A 10783-nucleotide genomic window follows, 5' to 3' on the forward strand; every position below is an offset into this window, starting at 1 on the left:
AAAGTGACATCCCAATGGACCTGAAGGAGGTAAGGAATGAGCCAGGCTGATCTAAGGTCAAGGGTTTCCGATAGAGAACAGCAAGCTCAGAGGCCTGAAGCTAGAGGATATCTACAGATTGGCAGTGGGGCGGGGGGGGGGGGGGGCAGAGGGACAGGGCCACAGAGAGCCACACTGCTGCACACCAGCCCCAGCACTCCTTGGCACCCTGTCTCTGGGAGCCCTCCCGTTCCCCTCTCCACCCCATGGATGCCATGTGAGCCTCCCAGTCAGCACCCTCTTAAAGAATCGTTCACAATGCTTGTTAAAACGGGAAGGCAGTTGGTGGGACTGCAAGCTAGTGCAGCCACTCTGGAAAACAGTGTGGAGGGTCCTCAAAATGTTAAAAATAGGGCTACCCTAGGATCCATTAATTCCACTACTGGATTTACCCAAGGAATACAAAAGCCCTAATTCAAAAACATATATGCACCCCTATGTTTATAGCAGCATTACCTACAATAGCCAAATTATGGAAGCAGCTCAAGTGTCCATCGACTGATGAATGGATAAAGGAGACGTGGTGTGTGTGTGTATATATACATAATGGAATATTATTCAGTCACCAAAATGAATGAAATCTCGGAACGCCTGGGTGGCTCAGCAGTTGAGCCTCTGCCTTCGGTTCAGGGCGTGATCCTGGAGTCCCGGGATTGAGTCCCACATCAAGTTCCCTGCGTGGAGCCTGCTTCTCCCTCTTCCTGTGTCTCTGCCTCTCTCTGTGTGTCTCTCATGAATAAATGGATAAAATCTTTTAAAAAAAGGAATGAAATCTTACCATTTGCAGCAACATGGATGGAGCTAGATATTATAATGCTAAATGAAATAAGTCAGAGAAAGACAAGTATCATATGATTTCACTCATATGTAGAATTTAAGAAACAAAGCAAACAAACAAAAAGAGACAAACCAAGAAATAGACTCCTAACTAGAGAGAACAACCAAGTGGTTACCAGAGGGGATGGGGGTGAAATAGATGACGGAGGTTAAGAGGACAGTTACCACGATGGGCAGTGAGTGATGGATGGGACTGCTGGACTACAATATTGGACTGAGACTAATATAACACTGTGTCAACTACCTGGAATTTTTTAAAAAGAATACATTTAACCAGTTAAACACAACAGGCACACTTAATTCAGGACCATCACAGTAGGTACACATACCACTGTGATGGAATTTTACGGTGGCGGCTCAATTCTGATTGCAGCACAGGCAAGTAGGAATTCATAGTGATACAGTTCAGAACACACTACCCCAAAATATGACACCTTGCATCCTGAGTATGTTTTTTTATTTTTTTTTTAAGATTTCATTTATTTATTCATGAGAGACACACACAGAGAGAGAGAGGCAGAGACACAGGCAGAGGGAGAAGCAAGCTCCAGGCAGGGAGCCCGACGTGGGACTAGATCCCTGGACTCCAGGATCACGCCCTGGACTGAAGGCGGCGCTAAACCACCAAGCCCCCCAGGCGTCCCGTCCTGAGTGTCCTGAGTATGTTAAGCTGACATAGTTTGAAGCAACAGCAGCAGCAGGAAGGCCATTCTGACCTCCGCTGCCCGTGTCCCCTGAAACAGGCCATGAACCCCCCTGTGAGAGGTACTCCCCCCATCCCCAGAGAACAGGAGCGCTCTTATGCCAAAGACAAAGGAAAGGATCCCAACACACTGGCCTTGCTGAGCTTCCCCCATCTACCACACTAACCCTCAGACTCCTTAACCTGCCATATTCTCCTGCAGCTGTCCAGGAGCCACCAAACCTAGAACAAGATACTCAAGTTTAACAGATTCTTTGGGTCATTTCCTTATGAAGTCTCCCATGTCAAGGAAACCTTATAAAATTAAATAAATGTGTGGGCTTTCTCCTGTTCATCTGTCTTTGTCAGTTTAGTTTTCAGACCCAGCGAGGGATCCTACGAGGGTCAAGGAAACCTTGACCTACAACAGCTAAGGAGCAGGTGGGGGTCAGTGTAAAAAAACAACTTTTTCACTAAAAACATCAGGGGTAAGGGGGGTTCTGGCTAGACCAACCCACCAGGATTCTGGCCAAAGACAGACCAGGTGATCAGATGTCAGCTTGCGGGGGCGGGGATCAAGACCCTGATCAGAGGGACCCTGGGTGGCTGTTGACTGAGCGTTGAGCAGCTGCCTTCAGCTCAGGTCAAGATCCTGGGGTCCTAGGATCCATGGTTTGGGCTCCCTGCTCAGAGGGGAGCCTGCTTCTCTCTCTGCTCCTACGTCCCCCCCACTCCCCCCCCGCCCCGAACACACACACTCTCTCGGGCTATCACATAGATAAAATCTTGAAAAAAAATTAAAACAACCTAATCAGATATCAAGGGTGGAGCGTTCTTGCTAACACTGAGATTTACAAGGAAGTGCACAGATGGGCCCAGGAAAAGGTTCAGAAGACGGACTAAAGTTTGGTCAAGCAAACCAAACCTCCCTCTCTAGGTGGAGACATGCACCTACCAGCCTGCCACGTGGGAACTGGGACCAATCCACCAGGTCAGGGTGGCTGTGGGGGAGGAAATACCACCTGGTGGACCAGGTTGAGGTCTAGCAGTTCCTGAGGGCAAGGAGGGAGGAACTGGGGGCCTGCACAGATGGCTTCTGACATCCTGGGCCCCCACATCAGCCAGCCCCAGAACTGCTGCAGAATTCTCCCCCGTGGGCTGGGCGTTCTCACTGAAGCCACTCACCCACCCCACCCACCCCACGCAGGCCCAGGAGACACAGGCCTCTCATGCCTTGTCCTAGGTACAGAAGCACAAGACCAGCACCACTCATTGCAAGGCCCCCCTCTCCTAACTGTGGGCGTCAGTTCCAAATTAGCAATGTCCCAGGCGTCCAGAGCCACATCATGCACGCTGGCAGGCTGCCTCCCATCAGGGCTCTATCCCAAGCTGACCCTCCTGCCAGCTCCTGCAGCAGTGCCAAAAAAGAACTCATATCTCCAAAAGACTCAGACGCCTGCAGAGGCTTGGCTTTGAACAAACATAGCTGGCAGCACACAGACCTTCCCCCTACCTAGAGGTCAGGGCCGGGCTGGCTCCGCTGGCCAGCCCGTGTGCACACACCTGAGGGGCCTTCAGGAACCGCAGGGGAAGATGCCAGCCATTTGCATAACATTACAACCCCAGGCAGGCTCTTCCCGAGAATCAGGGCAGGTCCTCTGCCGCCTGGGGTAGTTTCCAGCTCGCCGCTGAAAGGGAAGAAAGTGCTTTTGGTTGACTCCTTTTAAATTCCAATTCACAGCGCCGACCAGCTGTGATAGCTCCAATTACAGGTTCAAAGATTTCTGGGCCATGGAAAAACTTCCTGTTCTGGCCACTCAACCCCATCCCACTCCCACGCAAAGGCCCAGAAACCACCCTGGGATAAGACACCAAGGGGATAGGTTGCCAAACTGGCCCCTTCCTGTCCTCACAAGGTCAGCAGCTAGCCTTAACCCCAACCCCCAGGCCAGCCGATTCCCGAGAGTTCCCGCCCTGCCAGTTTTGCTCCTCCACACTCCCCCATGTCTTGAGCCTTCCTGTTTCATCAGGAAAGTGCCAGCTCCCCAGCCAGGGCTGGACTTCAGTGGACCCGTGTCTTGGTCCCCCACTGCAGTCCCCAGAGGACATGTGCTGCGCGGTCCACTCTGAGCCCTGCTCCACCGTCAGCAGCCACGGAAAGCCTCCCCAACCGGGAACCCAGGTCCTGATCTTCCTGAGCTCAGAGTCCCAGAGGGATGCCCTGAGTTTGTGAGGGAAACAGGCCAGAAAGCGGTCCTGGAGAGTTTCCTGGGGGCGGTGGGAGCTGCCCTGGGGGAGCTGCGGCTGGGGGCCCCGTTACCCACCTAGCCATCCTCTGGCCACTCCATCCCTTTGAGGCAGCTAAACCAACGGGGGCCAGACAGGTGAAGCCCGGTCTGCAAGGTCACCGGTGCTGCAGCTCTGGCCCTAGTGTGACCCCGGGCAGGTCAGAGCCCAGGTACCAGATGCACACCCCAAACCGTACGCGCACTACACACACACACACACACACAGACGCGTGCACGGAAAGGGTCTGAGTTTGCTGTCTCGCGTTTCAAGAAAAGCACCGGAAGTAACGTTGAGCAAAGAGCCCGCGGTCGGTGGGCACCGCGGCCTTCGCTCCGCGTGGCTCATCCAGGATGCCCAGGGCACCCCGCCCCCTCCGCGCACTCAGGTCCTTTCGTAAAGGACCCCGAGTCTCCCGGCCCCCGAGGTCGGAGGCCCCGCGCTCCCCGCCCCTCCAACGGCCCAGGGGTGCGAAGCGGGCCCGGGCGCGCGCCCCCCAACCCAGCGCCCAACCCCGCCCCAGGCCGCGTGAGAGTAGGCCCCGCCCCCGACGAGGCCCCGCTCCAACGAGGCCCGCCCGGCCTGCCGCGCGCGGAGGGTCACGGGACCGCGGGGCGGGGCGGAGACGGGGACGGGGCGGGGCCGGGCGCGCGCCCCGCAACCCCGAGCCCAACCCCGAGCCCAGCCCCGCCCCATGCCGCGTGCGAGCAGGCCCCGCCCCCAACGAGGCCCCGCCTCCAACGAGGGCCCGCCCCAACGAGGGCCCGCCCGGGCTGCGCGCGCGGAGGGTCACGGGACCGCGGGGCGGGGCGGAGTCGGGGGCGGGGCGGGCCGAGGCGGAAGCGCCCACGGGGCCCCTGCGGTCCGCGGTCCGCGGTCCGCGGTCCCGTCCCGCCCCTGCTCCGCCCGGTACTGCCCTCGTCCCGCCGCGCGGGCCCCGGGGGTCAGCGTCATGTGACTCCTGCCCCCGACCTCGAGGCCGAGCCCCGGGGTTCTGTCCGGGCCGCGGCCTCCGGGTGCTGTTGGGGTCAGCGGTCCCCGGAAGCCCGCTGGGAGGCCGGGAGGGGGTTGCCGGGAGTATTCGGGTCGGGCCTCCAGGAGGGCGTCGTTCCCGGAGTCGGAATCCCGCAGAGGCGAGGCGTAGCGCCTGGGTCTGGGGCCCCGGGTGGGGCCGCGCCTGGGTCGGCCCCGGGTGGGACTCGCTGCGGCCGGCTCGCCCTCCGTCCCAGGCCGCTGGCGCCGGGCGCCATGGGGCCGCTGTGGGCCCTCGCCCTGGCCTCGGCCGTCGGCCTGGCCGCCGCTGGGCCGCCGAACATCGTGCTGATCTTCGCCGATGACCTGGGCTACGGGGACCTGGGCTGCTACGGGCACCCCAGCTCCGCCACGCCCAACCTGGACCAGCTGGCCGCCGGGGGGCTGCGCTTCACCGACTTCTACGTGCCCACGTCCCTGTGCACGCCCTCCCGGTAAGCGGGTCGCTCCCTCGGCCGGGGGGGGGGGCGCGTCCGCCCCCGGCCTCGTGTCGGTCTCAGCCTCGCCCGGTCCCGCAGGGCCGCGCTCCTGACCGGGCGGCTGCCGGTGCGGATGGGCCTGTACCCCGGCGTCCTGGAGCCCGGCTCCCGCGGGGGCCTGCCCCTGGAGGAGGTGACCCTGGCCGAGGTCCTGGCTGCCCGCGGCTACCTGACGGGGATCGCCGGCAAGTGGCACCTTGGGGTGGGGCCCGACGGGGCCTTCCTGCCCCCCCACCAGGGCTTCCACCGGTTCCTGGGCATCCCGTACTCGCACGACCAGGTAGGAGCCCGTGAGCCCCGGCCCCGCGACCGGCCAGGCCTGCCAGCAGCCCAGTCTCCTGAACGGAACCGCTCCGCCAGGGCCCTTGCCAGAACCTGACCTGCTTTCCGCCGTCCACCCCCTGTGATGGCAGCTGCGACCAGGGCCTGGTCCCCATCCCGCTGCTGGCCAACCTGTCCGTGGAGGCTCAGCCCCCCTGGCTGCCTGGACTCGAGGCCCGCTACGTGGCTTTCGCCCGTGACCTCATGGCTGATGCCCAGCGCCAGGGCCGCCCGTTTTTCCTGTACTACGCCTCCCACGTGAGTGCCCCTGGCCTGCTCCCTCCTGCCCTGCAGCCCTACCCAGTGCTAACCCCTGTCTCCGCCCACAGCACACCCACTACCCCCAGTTCGGGGGGCAGAGCTTCTCTGGGCGCTCAGGCCGAGGGCCGTTCGGGGACTCCCTGATGGAGCTGGATGCAGCTGTGGGGGCCCTGATGACAGCTGTGGGGGACCTGGGGCTGCTCGGAGAGACACTGGTCATCTTCACTGCAGACAATGGGTTTGCTGGCAGGGGGTGGGGAAGTGCTGGTGGGTCCCTCAGCAGCGGTCACTGGGGTCTCCCCATCCTGAGCACTGGCTGAGGACGTAGCGGGACACGGTTGTTTGAGGAGATGCTGGCTGTGTGCTGTGACCCACGGGGCACGCGGGAGGCGGGGGGCCACGAGTACATGGGGTGCTTGCTGGTTATTTTCATGCACCGCATGTAACTGGGGCGGGGTCACCAGGGGTCCCCCTGAGTGTCACTGTTGGTCCCCTGTGCATCCAGGCCCGAGACGATGAGGATGTCCCATGGTGGCTGCTCTGGCCTTCTTCGTTGTGGAAAGGGAACCACCTTTGATGGGGGTGTCCGCGAGCCTGCCTTGGCCTTCTGGCCAGGCCACATTGCTCCTGGTCAGTCTCCAGGCCCTCTCCTCATGAACCCCCAGCCCCACCTCCCCAGTCCTGGTGGCAAATAGACTGATCACACACAGCCTTCTGCCTCCAGGTGTGACCCATGAGCTGGCCAGCTCCCTGGACCTGCTGCCCACGCTGGCGTCTCTGACCGGGGCCCCGCTGCCCAACGTCACCTTGGATGGTGTTGATCTCAGCCCCCTGCTGCTGGGCACAGGCAGGGTAGTGCTCACAACCCTGAGACCCTGGCTCTACCCCCCCACTCCACAGCTCCTCTGTTGACCCCAGCACCCAGGTGGTGCTGCCAGTGGGGTTTCGGGTGGGCAAGGAGCAGCTGCATGTCCAGGGCCTGACACAGGCTGATGGCTCTGGGTACATGCAGGTCAGTGCTGGGGGGCTCTGGCCACCCTGTGATCCCTGACTTTGCCCCCAGAGCCCCCGGCAGTCTCTCTTCTTCTATTCGGCCTACCCGGACGAGGTCCACGGGGTTTTTGCTGTACGCAGTGGGAAGTACAAAGCTCACTTCTTCACCCAGGGTAATCTCCTCTCCCCCGCCCTGCTGATCCCCAGAGCCTGGCCCCTCCTGTCCTTCTCGCCCTTTGCAGAGACCTGCCCTCCTCCCCAGGCTCTCCCCACAGTGACACCACACCGGACCCTGCCTGCCACGCCTCCAGCCCTCTGACTGCCCATGAGCCCCCACTGCTCTTTGACTTGTCCGAGGACCCTGGTGAGAACTACAACCTCCTGGGAGGAATGGCTGAGGTCGCCCCAGAGGCACTGCAGGCGCTGAAGCAACTTCAGCTGCTCAAGGCCCAGTTTGACGCCACCGTGACCTTCAGCCCCAGCCAGATGGCCCGAGGCGAGGACCCTGCCCTGCAGATCTGCTGTCAGCCTGGCTGTACCCCCCGGCCATCCTGCTGCCACTGCCCTGAGCCCCAGGCCTGAGAGCACTGGCACGGGCCAGCCAGGCCCTCGCCCCACCCAGGCATGTACCTGAGAACGCTAATAACACCAGCTGGTACTCATAGGTGTGATATTGCATCTAATCTTTGTGATAACCCCGAGGTAGGTGCTGTTCTGCCTGCCTTACAAATGAGGAAACTGAGGCAGAGCAAGGTCATCGAGCCATCAGAGGTTGGCTGGGATAGGAACCCAGGCATCTTGTGATTGTATCGTGTCAGTGCAAGCTCGTTCCTGAGTGTGAGCATGTCCCTTCAAGGAGCCTAGGAAGTGCCCGAGTGCCAGGGGCAGGTCGCAGCAGGCACGAGGGACAGTGGGCAGCGGGCAGCGCCAGGGCTATCAGACACCTGTCTGAGGGCGGGAGATGATTTGCACGTTCCAGATGGGGGTAAGGGGAGATAAGCTCCTGAGGTACTCAGGCCCTGCCTCGGCCCCCGCTGAGGCTCCACATTTCCACCCCTCACACATGTTTCCTGTTTCCCGCCAGCGACACAGGCATAGCTCAGGTTTGGCTGCATCCCTGCTCAAAGCTCTGCAGGCTGCCCCCAGGATCAGAATTGAGCTCACACCCCCGAGGGGCCCTGTTCCCGCCGAGGCCTGCCTTCTCCCCGCCCAGCAGCCCTTGGTCCTCAGCACACTGGCCTGGCTGGCCTCTGCTGGGGTCCGTGTGCTCTGCCCCAGCTGCCCACCTGTGCCACAGAGCCACCTTGTGTGTGTGCTGAGGGCACGTCCACGGGTGCCCCCTGTGCTCGCTCAGCGCTGGCTCGATGGGAAGGGCACAGTCTGGGTGCTTGAGGCCCCAGCGTGGGCAGCCACCCACTGCCCTCATAGACCCCCACTGACCCAGTGTTGGGCAGAGGCCCATGGACTAGGAGCGCAGCCTCTCCCTGACCAGCAGAGCCAGTCACAGTCCAATCCAATTCTTAGTCCAGGAATGGCATGTGACCAAGAGTCCTGGTCAGTGAAGGATCGAGGCAGTCCCCCATGACCCCTGGGTCCCCTCCAGCATCCTTCCTCTGGGGGCAGTGAGGACGGCACCGTGCTACCACTGCCCCAGCCAGCATCACGCAGCAGCCCCGCCAGCATCTCCAGGCCCCATCTGCAGAGCTCACAGTATAGTGAACCCTTCCTGTTTAAGCCGCTGCTAGTGGTTATCAGTTACCTTCTGCCAAAAGAGATCTTGCTGGAAGGGGATGTGTGAATGAGATGTGTGGGGCCACGTGGGCGAGCAAGTGGTCTGGAGAGGGGGCCTGTCGCACCGACGCTGAGGCCCACCCCGTCTGCTCCCTGTGGCTCTCCCATCACTTCTCATCTGCCCTGGGGGCTGCACTGACCACGCCCAGGTCCTGCTGCATCTTGGGGCTCCCCCCCATAGGGCAGTGGCTTCTTGGGGACCCTTGCAGCCAGTGACGCTGGCAAAAGGAGGGCCCGTGTGCACCTGTGTGAGTGGAGGCCTGGCCCCAGATGAGCCAGGCACGCCCTCCCCCTGCAGACTGCAGCTTCTCTTCCAGTGGGTCACACAGTCACCTCAAGAAGATTCCAGAGTGATGACTGAGGAACCGGAGCGGGCACGCCATCTGTGCATCCAAAGACCGACTGCCCAGCAAGAACCACACCCACGCTAACACCCATGCACAGCACCAGGCACAGGTGCTTCTCCAGGCCTGCTGCCCACCTGGGTAAGGTTTATTCACCACCCAGTGCTGAGCAGGCTGCTGGGGTGCAGATCACCAGAGGGGACCCATCCCTGTTCCCCCAGCACATCTGGCCTACCAAGGGATAGGGGCTTCAACCCTGCGATCTTGGGGAATTCGGCACCATAGGCACCCCTTCCTCCTGAGTGGGGGCAGGGGCACATGGATGGTGCCCGAGAAGGGTCACTGGGGAACATGAGAGGCTGCAGATGTTCTGACTTGACTGAAGGGTGGAAACGTGAGACGCACGTATACATAGAGCAGTACGGCCACATGCTTATGTCGTCACCTGTGTATTTTCTTCTTCAGTAGAAACGAGAATTTCGCTGAGAAATACCACAGAGGAAGAGTGCGGGTCCTGTAAGAGCATAATTGTTGGGGAGGGCGGGGCTTCTCTGCTGGCTGAGATCTGAGGATGGTGTTGAAACCCACCCCCTTGCTCCCGTGGTTTGGAGAGAAGCAGACTCTCACCCTCTTACCCTACTTTTGGTTTTGCTGTGATGCTTTTGCAGGCAGACGTGCTTGTCTCTCATCCTTTCAGCTGCTCCTCATACATCACGTGTGTGTGTGTGCGCACACTTGCAAACATGCATGCAGGGCTGCCCAGGGGGCTCAGCGGTTTAGCGCCGCCTTCGGCCCAGGGCCTGATCCTGGAGACCCGGGATCGAGTCCCATGTTGGGCTCCCTATGTGGAGCCTGCTTCTACCTCTGCCTGTGTCTCTGCCTCTCTCTCTCTCTCTCTCTCTGTCACTCATGAATAAATAAATAAAATCTTTAAAAAAAAATTTTTAATGCGTGCATACGTGCAGAGACACGCATGTGAGCACATGGCACACGTACGTACGCACACATGTTCATGCGCACACTCGTCGTGGCCTGAAAGGCTGTCTGCAATGTCCCTGAACTTCCCTTTCCTCCCTGCTACTGTTGATTTAAAAAACTGCCCCTTGTCCTGTGAGCTTAAGACTGGTCATTCCCCCACAGAGCCACTGCCTTGGGCCTCCCCTGCCCGGAGCCGAGCTGGGCTGCTTGGAGCTGGCTGCCAGTGCACTTCCCCTTAGGTGCGCTGGGGGGAGGAGGGATCCGGGGACATCTGCTCCCCTCCACACCTCCTCCCTGCTCACTGGCTGGCCTGTCCCCGAGGTGGCCAGAAGGGGGAGCAAAGGGGCCGTTTCCGCGGGATCCTCCTTAAACTGGCCTCTTCCCTGAGTTTCAAGTACTAGTTAGAGCCCCGCAGGCGATGCCCAGACATCCCGGGGAGCTGTGCCCTAACCTTCCTGCACCCGACAGTCTCTCAGGGGTCCCGTGTGCCCTGTCGCCTCCCTGACGCCAGGCTGGGGCAGGGCGGGCAGTAACGGAGGAGTGGTTCCTGTGTGTGACCCTTCCTCTGGGTGGTCATGGCCCACCCCCGCCACAGCAAGGAGGGGCAGCCTCAGGTGGTCTCAGGAGAAAGGGACCCGACGGAGAAAGAGGGGCCTGGGGTGCCACGGGAGCTAACCGGCCACCAGGGCCCTGGAGAGAGCCGTTGTGGGGCGGCCTGGCCCGGGATTCCACAGCGAGAG

At 60.7% G+C, this 10783-nt stretch overlaps 1 protein-coding gene across 3 annotated transcripts; it reads left to right on the top strand.

Moving 5' to 3' along the window:
• Positions 1-4657: 4657 nt before the first annotated feature.
• Positions 4658-9959, top strand: ARSA (arylsulfatase A). Of its 3 annotated transcripts, XR_005988015.1 has the most exons (10): positions 4658-5310; positions 5395-5635; positions 5716-5934; positions 6006-6175; positions 6443-6567; positions 6662-6789; positions 7001-7103; positions 7193-7552; positions 9039-9206; positions 9531-9958. XR_005988015.1 is itself a non-coding variant. In XM_041756743.1 (9 exons), the coding sequence occupies exons 1-8, from the start codon at positions 5093-5095 to the stop codon at positions 7510-7512; spliced, it is 1524 nt and encodes a 507-aa protein (XP_041612677.1). In that variant the 5' UTR covers positions 4658-5092; the 3' UTR covers positions 7513-7552; positions 9039-9959. The 3 variants fall into 3 exon arrangements, 2 of the variants coding, with proteins under 2 accessions (XP_041612677.1, XP_041612676.1); XM_041756743.1 differs by having other exon boundaries at positions 9039-9959; XM_041756742.1 differs by lacking the exons at positions 9039-9206; positions 9531-9958 and having other exon boundaries at positions 7193-7594.
• The last annotated feature ends 824 nt before the right edge of the window (positions 9960-10783 follow it).

Source organism: Vulpes lagopus, chromosome 5 (genome assembly GCF_018345385.1).
Source record: "Vulpes lagopus strain Blue_001 chromosome 5, ASM1834538v1, whole genome shotgun sequence".
NCBI lineage: Eukaryota > Metazoa > Chordata > Mammalia > Carnivora > Canidae > Vulpes > Vulpes lagopus.